This window comes from Passer montanus, unplaced genomic scaffold (assembly GCF_014805655.1).
Source record: "Passer montanus isolate IOZ18808 unplaced genomic scaffold, ASM1480565v1 scaffold62, whole genome shotgun sequence".
Taxonomy (NCBI): Eukaryota; Metazoa; Chordata; class Aves; order Passeriformes; family Passeridae; genus Passer; species Passer montanus.
Genome location: NW_024371260.1, coordinates 2,547,569 through 2,566,668, shown reverse-complemented (window position 1 = coordinate 2,566,668; position 19,100 = coordinate 2,547,569). Strand labels below are relative to the sequence as shown.

Here is a 19,100-nt window from a genome sequence, read left to right as displayed (position 1 = left end):
GAGCCAGGGCTGTTGCAGTCTGAGTTAAGGACCAGCCCTGGTTTCCCAACACCTGGAATTCCTAACCCCTTGTTTGTTCCCATTAGCAGGAGGGATGAAGGAGGGAGTCCTGCAGCTGCAATTCCTTCACAGCAGCTGGAAGCTTGAGTCTCACCAAGTTCCCCTCCCAGGGAATGTGCAGTGCTGGATTTAGGATCAGCCATAAGTTCCCAGCCTGAGCCCCCTTGGTTTCTGTTCCCTTCAGTTCTCCCTGCTGGGACTGACAAGGATTGGTGGCTTTGTTCCTGCAGTGCAATTACAGCCATTCCCAAGGAACCCAATTTGGTTTTTCCCTCCTTCAGCTGTGCAGTTCATAAATGGAGTGATTTCACCACCAATTTGCCCTAACACTTAAATGCCTCAGTCATCCCAGCTCTGAAAGGGAAAACAGCTTAATGAGGAAGGTGTTTAACATGCAGCTGAGAAAACTGTTCCCCTGAACTTCAGCATTGTTTGAGAGCAGGAGAGTGATGCAAAACACCCTCTCATCTCCCCTTGCAGGGGAGCTGGGGCTGTGCTGTGTTTGACTCATCCCTACACTCCTTCCCTGCTCTGGTACTGATGGATTTCCACTTCAATCCTCAATTCTTGGGCAACAAGAACAAAACATTCTCTGTCACCCACCAGTGGCCCTTATCCTGTGATGGGAAGGGACAAAGGACAAGCCCTGCCTGGCATTTCTTAGCTCAGGTGCTTCCTTGGTGGCAGGGGCTCCCTTTCTGGGGTTTGAGGTGCAGCCTGTTTGGGGTTACACAGCAGCAGTGTCACTTCTGATCCAGGAATTACCTTCCCAGGGACCAGCCCCTCCTGCTCAGGGTGAGGCTATTTATAGCTGCAATGCTTAAGCTGCTGTTCCTGATTACAAGAGACAGACAAGAGCTTTAATGTTCCACGACTGCTCCTCACACAGGAATTAGTAGCAGAGGCTTCACATTAACCTGTCCCCAGTCACTTCCTCCTACAGGCCTTGATGGACTTACAGGGTGAACTTCAAACCTAACCATGGATCCACCATCCTGGCCAGCTCTGCTCCAGGTTGTCCATTTGTCACAGTTCCACTCTAGCCCTTATCAGTTTAAATTCTTCCAAGCCACTTAATTTCCTTTTGTCTGCAGCTCCACCACCACTCCAGAAGTGCTGTGTGTGTGTGTAATTAGCAAACTAACACTCTAGACTAGCAGAAAAACATCTTCCTACGCTGATACAGCTCCTAGGACATGGTACAACCCTAGCACAGCAAAAGCTCCTCAAGCATTTGCCTTCCCTGACGTCTCCTGGCTTTGTCTGGCGGCTCCTTTTATGCGTAGACGAGTGCAGATTTCTTCTGTGAAAACAGAGCAGCAAGATTTCTGAAAAAGAAAGGGGGAGACAAGGCTGTGGGTGGGTTGTTCTGTGGATCCATCTTTTCCATGTGCACGTTGGGAGGGCTGGAGAGCAGGAGCACCAAGGGGCACACTGGGACACTGGTGCAGTTTCACTGTGTGTGTGTTTTCCTTGCTTTAATGACTGAAGAACAGCCACCACTGGGAATGAACTCATTAAGGATCATTTACTGTCGTCTCTAACACCCAGGGCAGTGGAATGCAGTTTGGCTGCCTTGGGATTTCAGAGAATGTTACTTAATTGTTTTTTTGGGTGGGGGTGAAAGGGGTGCTGGGGTTTATTTTATTTCTATATATTGTATTTATGCCGTTCATGCTACAAACCCATCCCACAGCCCAAGCTGTGAAATTCTGGCACTTTAAGAAGTGACTGCACAGCCTCCTCTTACCCCTGCACAGCTTTCCTTAGAAAACCAAGAGCAGGGTGGAAATGCTGGTGCAGGAGGAACACGGGGAGGCAGGACTGGAGCTGGGGCCCACCTTGGGGAAAGGAGGGACACAGGGAGGCAGGACAAGGTGCAGGGCCCACCTTGGTGGAAGGAAGGACACAGGGACACAGGATGGGGCTCAGAGCAGGAGCCAGAGCCCACCTTGGTGGAAGGAGGGACACCAGGGAAACAGGACAAGGTACAGGGCCCACCTTGGAGAAAGGAGGGACACAGGGGGCAGGACAGGACCTGGAGCAGGAGCCAGGGCCCACCTTGGTGGAAGGAGGGACACAGGGACACAGGACAGGACCTGGAGCAGGAGTTGGGGCCCACCTTGGTGGAAGGAGGGACACGGGGACACAGGATGGGGTTCAGAGCAGGAGCCAGGGCCCACCTTGGTGGAAGGAGGGACACGGGGACACAAGACAAGGTGCAGGGCCCACCTTGGGGGAAGGAGGGACACGGGGACACAGGATGGGGCTCAGAGCAGGAGCCAGGGCCCACCATGGAGGAAGGAGGGACATGGGGAAGGACAAAACCTGGAGCAGCAGCCGGGGCCCACCTTGGCGTGCGCGGCGGCGCGGCGGCTGCTGCTGGAGAGCTCGGCCAGGGCGGCGAGGACGCCGAGGGCGAGGCCGATGCCCAGGGTGAGGAAGAGCCCCCCCAGGGCCGGCGGCTCCAGCGGCCCCCAGCGCTCCCGGCTCTGGCGCAGGCAGCTGCTCTCCCACCACTTGTTCCTCAGGTAGTCCAGGTCGCCCGACTCGCGCAGCTTGAGCACGGCGATGGAGAGAGGCTTGGTCCAGGGGGATGCTGGGCAGCGGGAGAGGAGAGAGGGGAGGATGGCAGAGCTCCCAGCCATGGTTTAGTTAAATATTAAAGGGGTCAGAGGTGTCACCAAACACAGCCCCGCCTGCCAAAGGCTTTTCCTGGCTAACAACATCCTGCCCTGGCCACAGAGGGTGATTACACATGGAGGATAAGGGCAGAGTGAAGGTGCTTTGGGAAGAACATGAGCAGACTGTCCCCTGCTCATTGCATTAGGAGATCCGCATTCCTGGGGCAAAGGCCACCAGGAGATGCAATATTTGTGCACTAGAGTCCAAAGTGAGAGCCTGTGCTAACTCCCCACAGAGCAGTGACCCCGCCAGCAGCGTTTTCACTCTGGTCACCCTGCCAGCAGTGGTGGCTCTGGCCTGCTGCTGTCCCAGGGAGGAGTGGGGCAGCAGAGGGGACAGGGACTCACCCTGGGTGGTGGCAATGCCGAAGCCACGGGCCCCAATGACCTCGGGGGCCCTGATGAGGTTGCAGTGGCGGGCGGCCGCCAGGTCCTGCGAGATGGACTCGCCGATGAAGGCGTAGTTGGAGTCCATCACGCGCTGCACGGCCTCCTGGTAGGTCTTGACCAGCACGTGCTCCCTCCTCTTCTCCATGTACTCATAGATCATCTGGTGGATGGGGTTCTTGGAGTTCTGCGGCCCAGAAATCCAAGTGTCAAACTCAAATGCCAAACCCAAGTGTCAAAAAATCCAAGTGTCAACCACCAAAAAATTTAAAATCTGCCTGTATGTGCAAGGGTTGTAAAACGGTTGGAGAAGAAGAGCACTTAAACCATGTGTGAAGCCCTGCAAGCACAAATTGTCCCCAACACTGGGGGCAAGCATCACACAGTGGTACAAGTGTCACCTGCTGTCTGAGGTACACAAAGGCAGCCCCTGCAGAGTAGAGAGACTTTTAAAGGAGAATTCAGAATAAAAATAAGAATTCTGTGCCTGCGTTCCTGTGAGAAGAGGTGGAGGAAGGGCTGAACAATAATTGTATATTTGAAGTATTCCAGGAAAACTGAGGGAGCCAACAGTGAAGAGGGCATTGTAGGGGTTATAAGGCCTGAGCTGTGAGACTCAGCCCCAGCTCAGCAGTCCTACAGCCCTGGGTGTGGGCACAAGGAGATTCTCTGCACCTTGAAGTAGTAGAAAGTCGAGGAGCCCTCCAGTGTCCCAAACTCCAGGTTCCTTTGCTTGACCAGGTCCTCGAAGGTCTGGATGGGGAGCTGCTCGCTGCCGGAGCTCAGCAGGGCCGTGAAGTTGGCGATGTAGGCGGCCAGCAGGGCCAGGGTGAAGAGCCACCAGACCACAGCAATGACCCTCACCGAGAGTGCCTGGGGCCGGGGGGTGGCACCTGCACCACAGGGAGACAATAAATCAGCATAAATCACACGGGAGGGGACGTGGGGCCAGAGACACACCAAGAGCTGCAGACCCAGCAGACTGAGTTACAGACTTCACTTTAAATAAAAGCAAACTGCAGACCCTGCCCTGCAGCTGCACAGAGCCTGAGCCTGGAGGACCCCTCTGTGCTGGTCTGGACAGCAGCAGTGGCACAAAGCTGTACAAAAAAATCCTCTGTACAAAGCAGCCCGACCTGCTCAGCTGGGCATTGCCCCAAGCAATGTTTTCCCAGAGCAGAAAATGTTCCCCAGCCAGAGTCAACCACGTGCACAAGCCCAGCAGGTCTGTACTCACACCTTCCCAAACTGGTTTAGTGCTCCATGTGTCCTTGCCAAGACAGCTTTTCACCCCAGTGTCACAGAAGGAGGTGGGTGCACCAACATCTTAAAAACCCCGCTGCTCCCAGAGCTGCCCTGGTGCATCCTCCCAGCTCACCTTGCAGGGCCAGTGCTCCTGCTCCAAACCAGAGGCTGTTCAGGAAGGTGAAGTGGTTCTCTTCACTCTTTGGCTCGTTCCATTCACTGGGGCTCAGTCTGTGGGAAAATGACGGGATAAAACCAGACATTCAGAGGGGAAAAAATAAAAATAATCCCCATCAAGAGATCTGGTATTCTTCATGGGCAGATCCCACTCGTAATGCTGGCTTAATCTGACAGGGTTTAAGCTTTCTTAGCCATTGTACTAGAGCTGTACAGGAGGTTCCTCAGAGCAAAAGGCTCCCTGGGACTTTCTAATTTTTTCATAGGTGAGAAAGGCCCTGACTTGAACACAATCTGTGAAACAAATGCATTTGTACCTGGCGACAAGGAAGAGGCAGAAGCACGTGAGCAGGTAAGCAAATAAAAGAGCTGTCCAGGTCTCCTTGCTGAAAGGAGACAGGAAGTGGAAGAAGGACATGTCCTGGGAGGTCGTGTCCTTGCGGAGCAGGATCCCAATCCCAGTCTGCAGGAAGGGCGTGGTGAAGGACACCACCTCCTCCCTGGCTGAAGTGACAGTCAGTGGAGCCACTGCAATGTCAGCCTCCTGCCAAGGAGACAAAAACCAATCAGCCACCAGCCCAGGGAACATTTCTGTCCCTCAGACATTTCTGTCCCTCAAGCAGTGCTTCCCTGGCTGAGTGGGCGGGTGCTCCATTATTACAGAGCTCCATTATTAAACTTAGAATTTCCTAATATTTTACAAGATATGCTTTTTTGTAACTTAGAGAGTTATTTTAGACAAGCATTAATACACAAACCATTATTCTATTTGTCCTTATTTTTCTACTCCTCACCCACTTTTTCCACTGACAAATCTTACAGTTACAGCTTAGCTCTAATCATAGTTCTACTGGCTCTAAAGCCTGCCTTTTGCAGCTTTCCCAAAACCCCCTAATTTTAAAGATTCCCACAGAAATGGCATCACATCTCCAGGTCAACTGCCTTGGGACATGACCCCCAAGGAACAGGACAGGTTTCCCATGGGAATCATTGGAATGGAATCATTCACAGTGGGGTGCTGGTTGGTATCTGGTTTCCTTCTGCAGCAGGAGCTAGGCTGGATTTACTCCAGGAGAAAAGACTGTTCCAGTCTGACTCTGGCTGAGAGCTGGGCACAGACTGAGCTCAGAGGGGCAAAGAGCTTGAAGTGAAGTGCTCCTCACAGGTGACAGAACATCAGCCACAGAGAATGCACCTGCCTGGGTGAAATGTGCATGAAGAGTGTTGGTATCTGGTTTCCTTCTGCAGCAGGAGCTAGGCTGGATTTACTCCAGGAGAAAAGACTGTTCCAGTCTGACTCTGGCTGAGAGCTGGGCACAGACTGAGCTCAGAGGGGCAAAGAGCTTGAAGTGCTCCTCACAGGTGACAGAGAATCAGCCACAGGGAATGCACCTGATGGGCTGAAATGTGCATGAAGAGCCTGGGCATTGCCAATCTGACTGAAATGAGTCTCAGGTGACAGAGAATCAGCCACAGGGAATGCACCTGATGGGCTGAAATGTGCATGAAGAGCCTGGGCATTGCCAATCTGACTGAAATGAGTCTCAGGTGACAGAGAATCAGCCACAGGGAATGCACCTGATGGGCTGAAATGTGCATGAAGAGCCTGGGCATTGCCAATGTGACTCAAATGAATCCCACCCAGGGGTTAAACTCAGGGTAGGTTTTGCCACAGTCTCACAAGCTGCAGAGAAACACTGAGAGAGACAAGGGCAGCCCTGGGAGTGCCTGGCTGCAGCAGCGCTTTCCTGCTGTGGCTGTGTCTCCTTGTATTTGCATCCCTGCAGGCCAAATCCAGCTCCCAGTCTTGCTGCTCATCCCTTCTCCTCTCCAGGTGCAGCAGTTTGAATTGTTGCCAGCAGAGGGTAAGGAAGCCAAAAGGACCTTTGCACAATATCCACAGGTGTCCACGTCCCTGTTCGTGCGCCATTCGCAGCAGCCCCAATTGCCGCCAGCATGGTCCAGGGAAAGGGAGCAAAAACAACCTCTGCATAACCCAGGCAGCACAACTCCGAGTTCCTCCACCCCAGGAGCTTCTCCTGCCCCTGCAGGGTGGGTGAGGAGCAGCCTGGGCCTTACCCTTCTGAGGATCTCCCCGATCATGCCGCTCCAGTTGCCGCCGGCCGCCACGGCGCCGTACTGGCCGTCGCCCACCACCCTGACGCGGTACTGGAAGCGCAGCATCCCCGCCAGGGCTGCCAGCAGCTCCATGCAGTACCCCTCCAGCTCTGCTCCCCTCACCATCACGTAGGGATCCTCCTGGGAGGGACGGACACACACCCAGATCAGCACAGGGCGGGGTTAAACCCGGCCGCGGCAAACCCGCCCCGTTATTCCTCTCCACTTTTTTCCCCCCTTTTTTTGTATTTTTATTTTATTATTATTTATATTAATTTATTATTTTTTTTTTAAAATAATAATTATTATTATTGATATCAACATTTTCCAGGATTTTTCTCCACCCAAAATTTCCCAACTTTCTGAAGTTTCCTGGACTTCCAGTGGGGCTGCGGAAGGATTTTTCTTTTATTTTGGGGACTTTTGGGATGTGAAATCCACGGAAATTCCCAGGGCTGCCTTGAACCAGGAGGTTCTCATCACAGCCTCCCCCCAAAAAAATTTCCCCCTTAGTGCAATTGGGCTCCTGCCATGGTTTTGGGTGAGAAAAGGGGAATTATCCCGAAAAAAGTTGGGAATTCTGGGGGGCAAAACATCCTGGAAAGTTGCTGTCAATAAAATTCCTTGTTTCCAGACTGGGAAGATATTCCCTGGAGACATGAACCACCCCCAGGGCAGCTGCATCCTGCAGGTCACAGGCAGCACAGGAATAAGTGAAAATCTCTTAGCCTAAAAGCCAAATATTTTCATTTTGGCCCAGCAAAGCCTCAGGTGAGGCACATGACACGATCATAAAATTCACTGCTGCAGCTTCTGCTTGTCTGGAGCACGTGGTGGTGCATTTGGGGGATTTTATCCCTGGGTTTGTCCCTGTGTGACCTTTACATTGTTCCCACCTCAGGGCAGAAACAACACTCAGGGAACTGAGCCCCTCAGGTACAGCCCAGCAGAGGGATCTGGCTGCCCCCCCAGAGCATTGACACATCCCTATGCCCCCAGTGACACCCCCCAAATCCTCCCTGTGCCCACTGCAGGCAGCTGGCACCTCCACAGCCCTGAGCCAGCCCCCAAAACCCTGCCAGGAGCAGGGACATCCCTGCCAAAGCCAGCCCAAAACCCCCCCGCACATCAATAAAATAAATCAAACAAATGCCAGGTGCAGCTCCAGCTGCTCCCTGCCTCTGGCACGGCCTTACCAGGATGGTTGTGACAGTCAGGGTTGGAAGTCCCTCTCCTGCTCCCCGGGGATCTGTGCCCTGCCAAGCAGAAATTGAGGAACTCCTGGATTTCAAAGTGCCACCATGGCCCCACCAGGCTGGGCCCTACTTTGGGGTGGCCTGGGAGGTTTAGGGGGTTAAACCAGCCCTAAACCTGCTGCTGTTTCCTGACTAATTAATAAATCACAGCGTTTCACTTCATTGCCTGGTGCAAACAAAAATCACTGCAAGTGCTGCTGCACATCTTCAGATGGTGTGTACAGCCTCCCCAAGGGACCAGTTCCTGCTGCAGACAAAAGAATTAGCAGCCAATTAAGGTCTCATTAGAGAGCAATTCCAGGAGACACAGAACAGTGGGAAACCTGAGAGGAGGAGGAGGAGAGGAAAAGTGGATTCATTTCTGGAAGTCGAAGATAAATCTTCCAATTTTACAGTCACCCACTCGAGAGGATTCCTCATCAAAGCCACTTCAGGAAAATTGTAGCTTTTTCTAGTGAAGTGTCAGATTCTGTGAGGTTTGTTGGTCTTTAATGTATCTGCTTATTGGAAAATTGCAGGGTGATTTTTCTAGACACAGAGAGGGAGGATGTGTGTGTGAAAATGTAAATATATATATGCAGTACAAAATGTGCAAAAGAAACCTCAATCCTTCCAGGAGCCAAAGGGTCTTGGTTTAATTCTCTCTGTGCAATGGAAGGGTTTGAGGGATGAGCTTTGAGTGGAAAGCTGTGATCACAAGTTCCCCAACTCTACCAGCCACGAAGAGAGGGCTACTGGCAGGTTCTTCCCTGGGGCACAACTGAGTTTTGAGCTCTGGACAAAAAATGCAGTCAAAAAAACCCCACGAAAACAAACAAAGGAAAACAGCACAAAGACACAGCCAGCCATGAACAGTGTACTTAAATAATAACTCTTTAAAGATGAAAATCTTTCACATTCTGATCACTACTTCTGAACTAAATATGTAAGATCATCTGCCCCACGCCTTCGTTAGTGGCTCTGCACTAATGAACTCAGACATACCTTACCCACAGCATCATCATTCCTCCCAGCTCCTGGAAAAACACAACAAAATCAGGTTTGTGTGGGGCTTGTATTCACAGCTCCTCATTTCACAGTGCACTGAGAGAGTCAGAACCATCACCCCCAGCTCCCAAATTCCCTTTGTTTCCTCCCCCAGGGCACAAAAGAAGGCAGAGAGGGGCTGCAGGAGGTTCTAATGTCACTTAATGATGTCACCTGATGTCCCTCACCCTCTGAGAGACTCCTGCACAGCCAGTCCATCCCTGAGGAGGGGCAGCACCAGCTCTTCTTCCTCACACAGCCCAGACCTTCTCCCTCTCCTGCCAAGCCCCATCTTCCCCTGAGGAGAAGCCAAAATTTCCTCACCACCCACTTCCCAGACACTGTTTTTTTCTTACTCTTCCTTTCCCCTACTGCTGGCACGTTCTGCATCTGAGATGCAGACTTAAAACCACAATTTTGTCAATATATTGCTTATTAATTTCTTGGGATGATTCTTCTAGAATCTGCTTAGCCTTGCTCCTTGGACTCAGAGAATTCACGGCACAAAAGCCAAAAATCCCTCAAGATAAACCAAAAAATGCAGGGTGTTTTCACTCTTTCAAGCAAAAGCTGTGAGTTTTTCTCTAAATATAACAGCACATTCATTCATTATGTATTTATTTTTCCTTCTTTGGTGCTGCATTTTCTGGCCTCGTGCTGAACTCCACATTATTGTAAAACAAAACGTGTTTTTTCCCTCTCCACTACAGTTCTCCATGGGGGCTGGAAATCTCCACAAAAGAGTTCTCTTGTCTCCCTTTAGAAACCCAGCTTTTGGAGGCCCCGTGGGGTTCCTTGGAAGGCAGCAGAGCCTTCTGAGGGCTCCCAGCTCAAAGCCCCTTTGTGAGCCCTCCTGAAAGGCCCAGGGGCGATGGGGCTGCAGCACCAACCCCAGGTCATGGCAGGGACACTGCCCAGCATCAAGGCTTCTGCTGGGAATCCTCCTGGAAATCCTGGGAATCCTCCTGGGAATCCTCCTGGGAGGCTGCAGCAGCACAGGACAAAGGGAAGGGCTCATCCCTCCCTTCCCCATAGGTTGGTGGTTGCAGGAAGAGACTGGGGCTGTAAAAAAATCAGCTTTTTCTTTGCTCCTGCTACCCTGAGCTTGCCCAGCCTTCCAAAGGGAGGCTCCTGGGGGAGAGGCTCCTGGCACTGCTCAGGACTGGTCGCCTCCCCTCAGTTTTCTCCCCCATCCTCAGCACACCTTGCTGCAGCTCAAGGCACCATAACCTCACAGAAGTGCAGCTTTAACCACAATAACCACACCTAAACCCACCCTTTTTCTTGGCTTTTTTCATCTTTCTCCATCTCTGTCATCTGGCTTTCAACTGTAGCAGCAAAGGCACCTGGGGACATCAAAGACACTTGGGGACATCAAAGGCACTTGGTGGCAGCACTCACAAAGTCCCAGCCACCAGGTGAGCCCTGGGGAATCTCTTAATAACCCATTTGAAAGTAAATTCTGAGATTAGGATAAAATCCTGCATGAACTGGCCAATAAAAACTGAAGGAATGGATGATCTGAAGAAGAATAAAACCAGGTTTGGGCGCAGCCAAAGCTTCTGAATCCTTTTCCTCACCTGCCTGGCTGGATTCCCTCAGGAGCAGCAGGGCTGTAAGCACACAGATTGTGAAGTGAAGTGATTTATCCATTGGAGCAGAAACTCCTGCTGCTCTGCAGGAACCTTCCTGCTGGAGGTGAAAGGCAAGCAGTTAAAGCTGGTTCTGCAGTTCCTCATCACTGGGTGAGATCACTTTGTCCTGGATTTTCTGCTCCTTTTTTCTGTAGAGCCACAATTCCAAACCAAGCCTCCAGCTGAAAACAGTCACTGCTGAGCTCAGCCAGAACAAACACTAAAGAAAGGCTCTGGTGAAGCCCCCACTGCAGCAAAAAGGATGTGACAAACCTAAAAAAGGGCATTTACCCACTGGTGGTTCTTTCCCTGTGGGTTTCCCCCCAGGGAAAGGGCAGGAGAGGAAGCAGCAACAATATTTTAATGGTATTTGTTGTCCAACAAGATACAGAACAACATTACACCAGAAATGATAAAAAATAAATTTAAAATGCCCAGGAAAACTTATAATTTATGAGAGTTCCCTGTGGGTTTCCCCCCAGGGAAAGGGCAGGAGAGGAAGCAGCAACAATATTTTAATGGTATTTGTTGTCCAACAAGATACAGAACAACATTACACCAGAAATGATAAAAAGTAAATTTAAAATGCCCAGGAAAACTTACCATTTATGAGAATGTGTAGGCAAAAACATACTACATGTGGCATTGCTTGTGGCTGACTGATGCTCAGAAAACACTGGATTTAGTGATCTTACCTATCAGCTTTTAGGAAATTTCCCAATCCTGCATCCTATGAAAACTCCCAGCATTATAGCTCAGCACTTTCCCTCATTCATTTTCCCTAATGAGAGAAATAACTAAAACCTCCACTGAAGGTTCTTTCCAGGTTAAATTTCAATGCTGATTTTGCTGTTGCTGCTGTTAAAAAAATCCTGCCAAATGGGAAAATGTTGATCCTTGTGAAAGGATCCCAGAGGAGAGGACTGAGATCTGAGCTGTACATCCGCCAACACTTGTGGGAAATGGATTTGTAAAGAATTCTCAAAACCTGACACAAAGCTTATACAGTCTTGCACAACTGTATGCAAATACTGAGATGAGGTGTGCTGATTTAGGAAGGCTGTGGAATAGAGATGACATCGTTGAGAGAGAGGTTGAACTAGAAACAATTTTCAACAAGTTTCGACATATGGCCTTGCAAAAAGACCAGCTATTTTAGAGAATAGAGCTGTGAAAGATGCACTGTAGTGTAACCAGGAAATAGGTTGGCTTCTGATTGAATGGCATTGAGTTTTACATCTCTTGTGCCTCACAAGAGACTGATAATGGAATAAAAACTTTTAAAACACTTCTCAGTTGCCCCATCTCTGTAAAAGCTGAGAAAACCAACAAACACTGACTTCATTCTACAACTGCTTTTTAGACAAAGTAGCTGCTGCTCTTGGCTGTTGCCAGAGCAGCACAAAAACTGAGCTGCATCAACCATGGGGGAAAAAAAGGAAAAGAAGCAGCAGCCTTCAGGCTGAGCCAGGGAGGAGCTGAGCTTTTCCTGGTAGGTTTAGCCTCTAAATTCCTGTTCCTTTTCCCTTCCAATTAGGTACATGCAACAAAAATCATCTTTGTGATGATTTCAAGTGGCCTCCTCTGAAAAAACCCCAAAGTGATCAGAGCTGGTGCTGCTGGCATCAGCTTGAACAGAAAGTTGTTAAACACACTGCTGACCTAAGAGCACAGACAGGGTGCAAGTGTGGGTTAAAAAGCCAAGAAGGAGCTGGTGACAGCAGGCTTTGCCCCTTGCCAGAAGCAGAGCACGAATTGAAGGCAGTTTCTCACTTACAGTAACTCCCTTGGGTGGGTCTGTCTGTCTGTCCGTCCGGGAGCTGCTGGGGATGCCCGGCACAGCAGTGAGGATCCTGCAGGCTTGGGCATCCCGTGCTGGGTTAAATACCCGGGAGAGGAGGAGGAGGAGGAGGAGGTTGAAGAGGAGGAGTGGCCTCTGAGCGTGCCAGCTGGACCAGGGGACACCTGGGGCTTCGGGGAAGGAGGAGGCCACACCAAAGGACAGCCTTTGGAAGCTGCTGGCTCCAGCAGCTGGATGCTGCATCAGGACTCATGGAATTCTCTCTCTGTCCTGTGGTGTTGCTGTAAAATTCCTCCCTTTGGAGCTGTCCCCAGCAGCTGTGCCCGTTTTTCCTGCCTGTTGATCGCACAGACAAAATCAGCTTTGAAGGACACAATTGAATGTTCATTATCAGTGCTTGTGAAGGCCAGGCTGGAGGAGCAGAGCCCATAATCCCACACCCAGCCATGTCCAGCACAGTGCTCGTGATCTGGAGACTCTGGATTTCAGATTTTACCATTTAACGAACTGAAATCCACATCCAGGAGTCTCAGGATGCACAGAAAGTGCAGAAGAATGAAGAGCAAAACTGTGACCTTCTGCTGACTTAAATTCCAAATAATTCTTAAATGCTGGAATAAATTCCTCTTATGGGAATAAATAAATACATGATGAATGGTCAGTCTTATGTAGTGTCACAAAACAAGCTGTAAAAGTGGTTGCTACTAATCTGGAAGCAAGAGGGCAAATTTCACATGTACCCTAATGATTTAAATCCAAACACTGCTGGTTAAAAGTCTGAATGAAGGTAAATGTTATAAAGTGCTCCATAATACTGCCTCCTGTGAGGTACATTAATTTAACAAGTATTGCTTAATCAATTAAAGATGAAAATAATCTGATTGTGAGACTCAGTCTTTGAGAAGACACAAATGGACCTTTTAAACATTAACTTTCCAAAGCTGTCAAGTTGCATGTACTTGCCATTAAAGCTGCAAAAGCATTAAAGTTACAAAAGCAGCGACTCCCTGCAGCTTTTCAGCCCGAAATTAAAGTATTACACGAATGATTTTTCATCCAGAGAATGCTAATGAAATTTGCTTTGTGCTGGGACACAATGGGAGGCTCCTCTTGGCAGATCACACGTTTCTGCTGCAGCTTCACCTCCTCCCCTCCAGAGCCTGCAGTGATGCTGTGGGGTCACCTCGGTGCACATCCCAAAGCTCTGCTGCTCAAAGCTGCCCTGGGATCTGCAGGATCCGAGTCCTGCAGACAAGCTGTGCAGATCTGAGCCAGCCTGGAAAACCGAGGGAATATTTTCAGACAAAACACGCTGAAGAGCATTTGAAAAGATTTAATCAGGAAATTTAACCCCTCCAGCCCCATTGCCGTGTCATGGTGATAACACAGCCTTACGTTTTGATATCTCAGAGTTTAAATTTCGTTACTGTTTTGGTATCTCAGAGCTTAAATTCTTGTGGCTAAGTGATACTAAAATTAGAACCAAGAGCCCCTTCCCAGCTCCACAAGTGACAACCCTTCCAGGAGGAGTGTGAAGGCAGTAAAATCCACTTTCACTGTGCACTTTGCCGGGACAGGAATAGAAGTGATTTTTCAATCAAGTGACAGGTGAAGAGCAAAATTGTGCTGCAGCATTTTCAGCCAGGCTTTAAACCCCCTCAGTGATGAAACAGGGCCATCTGTGTTACTTGTACAGCTGCTCCAGGATGGATCAGCTCCTTCTGTTTGTCTGGCTACCAATTCCACCAGTTGCCCCAGAATTTGCATCCTGCCCCAGCCCCTGTGCTGTGTCACACCACACAATGTCAGTCTCTGCTAATCCTTGCACAAGTTCTGGAGGACCTGAGAAAATCTGAGTGGGTTTGCACTGGCTACCTCTCTGAAAAAGAGTGAAGTTAAATGTTATCCACAATGGAAGCTGAAAAACAAAGCAGATAGAATGAACCATGTTTGTGTATCACAAACCCCAGTGTTGTGTTACAGCTAAAGAGCCACCAGCTGGGAGGTTAAATATGTTTATTTTAGTAGTGTAAGGTGGTTTTACAAACAAATTTTTAAATTTTGCAATATACACAAAATAATCATTACAAAGGCAAAATATCTTCTCAATAATAGGGACTCTATGCAGCCTGAAATAAAATTAAACCTCTGTTTCTCTTTAAAATGCATCTCAGTAAACATTCTTCTCCATCACTGATAAAATGTACATCTATAATAAATGACATCATAACTGGGGATTGGGGGGGACACATGACAACATCCCTAAAAATAAAAAGTAAAAAAAAGGGGGGAGGAAGAATTATTACTCTCTTTAGGTTGTTATTTAATTCTAAATATGTCCATCTAAAAAATTAAATATCTCTTTTTTTTTTTTTAAACATATCATTGAAAATTTTGCATGGCAGTGCAATACAGAAATAGTAAAATTCATCCAAAAAGTGCTATGTACAGCAGCATTGTTAAAATACCATAAGAAGGGACAGTGCTGTTTCAAGAAAAGACTAACATGCTTTGTAGCCATTTCTGAAGTAAAGTCAGAAGATATTTCTATTTTTAGCCATTCCCTTCTCTCTCCTGTCTCAATTCCCTCAGACAATGCCTTGAGACAAGGAGCAGTCACAGTTCAGGTTCAGGGTGTGCATGTGTACATACATGTGCAGACATATTTTTGCATACACACAGGTGTATATATATAGATATTTTTATATATATATAGATATATAAACAGGCTGGGTTTATAAAAGCATTGCTTTGGAACAAGAGAGCTTTTCTTCAAAGAGAAAATACGGATTTTCACTGAAATAAGCAGGTCCACAATGGATGATGGACTGTATCTACTACATTATTAATTCACACCCTCAGAGGCCTCAAACTCTTCTAGAAAATAAAATGTGATTTTAAGTCCAGCCTCCTTACACGGATCCATGATTTTTTAGAGCAAAATTCACCTTAGCTGTCCTTAGCATCACATTTAGCTGTTACACACCAAGGTTACTATTGTCAGAAGAATTATTGAAATTAGTAAAGACCAAGAGCAAACTGCAAACGCAAGAAACACAAAGGAGGCCAAATCGGAGGCTGGGCAAAGCGCAATTAAAAATGAATCCTCATCATTCCTTTGGAGTCGTGGTTTCAAGCACCCTTGGCTGAAGGGAAGCACAGGACGTTTTGGGCCTCTCGGGTGTTTTGCTGTGACAGGAGCGCGGGTCACAGTTTGAGCATGAAGAACACCTCGGTGTCCGCCGCGCACTCGGGCTGGGCTTTGGGCGAGGCCGCCAGGGCCGCGTGGGCAGCGGGGTCGCTGCAGCCGGCCCTGCCCACGCTGCAGGCGCCCTCGGGGTTGCCCCTCTCCTCGATGGGGCTGCCCCCGAGCTGTGCCCGGCCCTGCAGGCGCTGCCTCTCCTGGGCCTGCCGCGCTCTGTTGGCGATGTAGCGCACGCGGCTCTGGCTGCGCGAGGACGAGCGCCGCAGCAGCCCCACGCTCTCGCCCTCCTCCTCCGACTCGCTGGGCTCAAGGCTGATGGGGGAGGTGATGTCGTTTTCCTGCTGGAAGGCTGTCAGCTTCTTCAGCTGCTCGGTCAGTTCGTCCCGGGATTTGGCCGAGGGCCGCAGGCCGGAGGAGCGGCGCTGCTCCCGCATGGAGCGGGTGACGAAGCTCCGGCTGATGCTGCGGTATTTGCTTTCAAAAGTGCACACGATGTCGTCAGAGGTAAGGTCCCCGAGGCTTTTGGACTTTGCCTGGTTATTCCCAACCGTGTCATGCGCTTTGGATTTGTTGGAGGACTGCCTGAGACTCTCCATGTAGAGCCTGCTCCAGGTGTGCCTTCTAGGAATGGACGAGAAGGTGTCCTGAGGGCTCCTGGCCAGGGGCCGGGGGCACAGCTCGTCGGCCGGCAGCTGGCCAGACCTCAGGTTGGGGTTGGACTTGCTCTTGCTGACCATTGGCATCTCGTTGCTGCAGGCGGTGGCGGAGCGCGGGCGCATGCCCTTCCTGATGGCCAGAGGCTCCATGCCCAGGTCCGGGAGGCTTTTGCGAGCCAGGCTGGGCAGGGACAGGTCGATGACGGTGTCGTTGGAGGACATGCTGGACGAGGAGGACATGCTGTCGCGGTGGCTGCCGCAGTCCAGCTTGCTCCAGATCCGGTCGTTGACAGTGGCATCAAAGTACACTTCAGCTGCTGGAGACTGGCTGCTCGGAATTTTTATTGAGGCTGAGGAGTCTGACGTCTTCAGTCCTTCACTCTTTGCCCTTCTAGCCAATGTGTAAGAGCTCGTCTGGGAAACAGGGACAGGGAGAGCCTGAGCAGCCCAGGCTTTCTGGGGAGAATGTGCCTGTGGGCTGTTACTGACACGGCTTTGCTGGGGTGGAACAGCTGCAGCACCTGGGTTTTGCCCTTTGGATTCAGAGGTGCTTTTCGTGTCTGCTGATACCTGACCTGGTTGGTTTTGCTTCTGGCAGTTTCCTACAGGTTGGCCAGCACTGTGATCTGCTGCCTCTCCCAGCCTGGCTTTTTGGGGGTGTGCTGCTGATCCACCCTGATCTTCAGCCTCACTGCACTGTGTCCAGCCATTTCCTTCTGTGGGACATCCTGCCACGCTTGTCCTCTCATCCTCTGGGGCTGTTAAACTTGTGTCAGCTGGGACATCCTGCCCTTGGTCTTCTGCAGCCAGGTTGGTTCCTTGCTCTCTGGAGGGTCGGGGCTCTCGAGGCTGGTTGGGTGTTCTGCTTCCCTCTGATGGAGCTTCCGTGGAATGGTCAGAGCCAGATCCTTCCTCAGAGTCACTGTAAGGGGTAACGGGCAGGGGGAAGAGAAGGCTGCAGTGATGGCTCTCACTGGCCACAGGCTCTTCTGTGATCGTTTCTAGGCTGCATAAAGAAGTGACTGACCTCTGCATTGAGAAGTGGCAGATGTCTGCTTGGGAGGCATGAAAAGAAAAAGAAAGAAACAAGAAAAACAGAGATGCAGGGTTAGTTATCTCTTGCAAATTACAGCTGAGCTAAGATTCATTCCTTATGTGTTACCATTTTGTTCTCAAGGTACAAGTTGCCTGTGTTAATCATGATTTTTAAAATAACTTGTGATTTCAAATGCCTGGCCAAAGGCAGCAAAACATTTTGCACATTCAGTTTTAGCTGCACAAAGCCCTGTTGCTTCAAGAAACCTCAGTCCATGCACAGCAGCACCATGTGACTGTTCTGGTTTTCTTATCAAACAACAACAGTACCCAGCAATTTTTGCCCTTTGTGTCCCCTTTTGTAAACCAGCTTTTCTTCCTCCACCATCCAGCACCACTTGATTTTCAGTTTTCCTTCCTTCCAGCACTCAGACAGGTCAGGGTGTCAGAGCACAACCAGAGCATGTACAATGATCAAACACCAGTTTGACCAGCAGATGTGATCCCAGTGACCAACCACTCAGAAGAGAAGCAGCACAGGCCTTGTGGAGCAGATTACAAATGATCTGCAGACAGTGGAATGTTGGCAATGGGACTTTTAGAAACAAAACAAAAGCTTTAAACAGACTTTGTTCTTCCAAAAAAAAAACAAAAAACCAAAAAACAAAAAACTTGGTAATTTCTATTTCAAAAAGAAGCTCTGCAGACAGATGGGTCATGAACAGCAGGATGTGAGTGCAGCCCTGGAGAATCACTACAGCCACCAATTACCTGGAGAAAATGCTCCATTCTCTGCAATGTTTATCACCTGCACCCCGGGAGCCAAAGCAATCATGCCAAAAAGATTATTTCCCATATCTCCAAAGCACAGTGCAGACATGCATTCCAGAACTAACAAAGCACCACCAAGGCAGAGCACGACCTCAAGGATACAGGAGCAGGTAATTATAGGGCAGCAAACAGGCAAAAATCAGGACTACAGGCAACAAGGTGCTCGAATCAGGGACACTCAGCAGACATTACCTTTGACTTTCTTGTCCTTTCAGTTCTTAACTAGAGAGAGAGAGTGTGCATGTAGAATAATAGGACAGAACAGAGGAAAAATCCAATTAATGTAGGGAAGGCAGGTGCAGATAACAGGATAAATTAGTGCTGAGGGAGGGAAAGGAGACATACAGGAATATTCACACATGGTTGTAGGATCCTAAGAATTTCTGACCAACCAGAGCACTCAATGGAGTCCACACATGGACAGATATTAAGTTCATTTTTTAATCATAGAAAGATGAAAATATTTGTTAGTGTTGGAGGAACACACTCCACTGGACAGGGGAATGGAATCACAGAATCATGGAATCACAGAGTGGTTTGTGATGGAAAGGACCCTAAAAATCATCAAGTACCCTGATATAAGCAAGGACATCTTCCAGGTTGCTCAGAGGAATCTGGACTCCTCCAAAGCCCTCTCCTAATGGAAAACATCACTCCCAGAGCCTTGGCACCAGGATTTCCAGCCCAGTGCAGAACTCAGGGGTGGGAGCAGCTCTGTCCTGTCCTGCATTAGCTGGGAGTGCTGGAAGGGAACCAGGCACCTGTGCCCATAACCAACTGCAACATCCCATAACCCAACTGCAACATCCCATAACCCAGATCCAACATTCCAGACTCTCAGTGCCTGGAGGAGTGTCAGGAAGGGCCCAGAGCTGATCAGATTATAAACTCTCCTTCTGCCCATCCAGCAGCACAGACTGGGGCACGTTGGGAAGGGAGAACCCTGAGAAATGGAATTCTGGGCCAGCTATAGTAATAATAATTA

General features: G+C 49.5%; 2 protein-coding genes across 3 annotated transcripts in view; both read right to left on the bottom strand.

Moving 5' to 3' along the window:
* Window positions 1-341: 341 nt before the first annotated feature.
* Window positions 342-12,477, bottom strand: LOC120511040 (probable glutamate receptor). Of its 2 annotated transcripts, none has more exons than XM_039727626.1 (11): window positions 12,365-12,477; window positions 10,534-10,642; window positions 8,912-8,943; window positions 7,868-7,927; window positions 6,633-6,812; window positions 4,871-5,097; window positions 4,510-4,607; window positions 3,807-4,024; window positions 3,093-3,318; window positions 2,412-2,659; window positions 342-1,388 (listed from the first exon to the last, which is right to left on the bottom strand). In XM_039727626.1, exons 2-11 carry the CDS (start codon window positions 10,604-10,606, stop codon window positions 1,287-1,289), a joined length of 1,464 nt encoding a protein of 487 aa, XP_039583560.1. In that variant the 5' UTR covers window positions 10,607-10,642; window positions 12,365-12,477; the 3' UTR covers window positions 342-1,286. The 2 variants fall into 2 exon arrangements, with proteins under 2 accessions (XP_039583560.1, XP_039583562.1); XM_039727628.1 differs by lacking the exon at window positions 12,365-12,477 and adding an exon at window positions 11,283-11,357 and having other exon boundaries at window positions 10,534-10,645.
* A 1,913-nt stretch (window positions 12,478-14,390) lies between these two features.
* Window positions 14,391-19,100, bottom strand: part of PLCH2 (phospholipase C eta 2) — a 75,508-nt gene continuing 70,798 nt past the window's right edge. Inside the window, exon 23 of the mRNA XM_039727785.1 lies at window positions 14,391-17,301. Coding sequence (XP_039583719.1) covers window positions 15,596-17,301 — 1,706 coding nt within the window. The 3' untranslated portion in view covers window positions 14,391-15,595. The remainder of the gene's footprint in view (window positions 17,302-19,100) is intronic.

Coding starts and splice junctions, on each gene's coding strand:
- LOC120511040 (XM_039727626.1), bottom strand. CDS start 10,606: ATGGATAAATCACTTCACTTCACAATCTGTGTGCTTACAGCCCTGCTG. Junction 3,319..3,806: donor CGACTTTCTACTACTTCAAG/GTGCAGAGAATC, acceptor TCTGGGCCGCAG/AACTCCAAGAACCCCATCCA. Junction 1,389..2,411: donor GCGCCGCCGCGCACGCCAAG/GTGGGCCCCGGC, acceptor TTTCTTTTTCAG/AAATCTTGCTGCTCTGTTTT.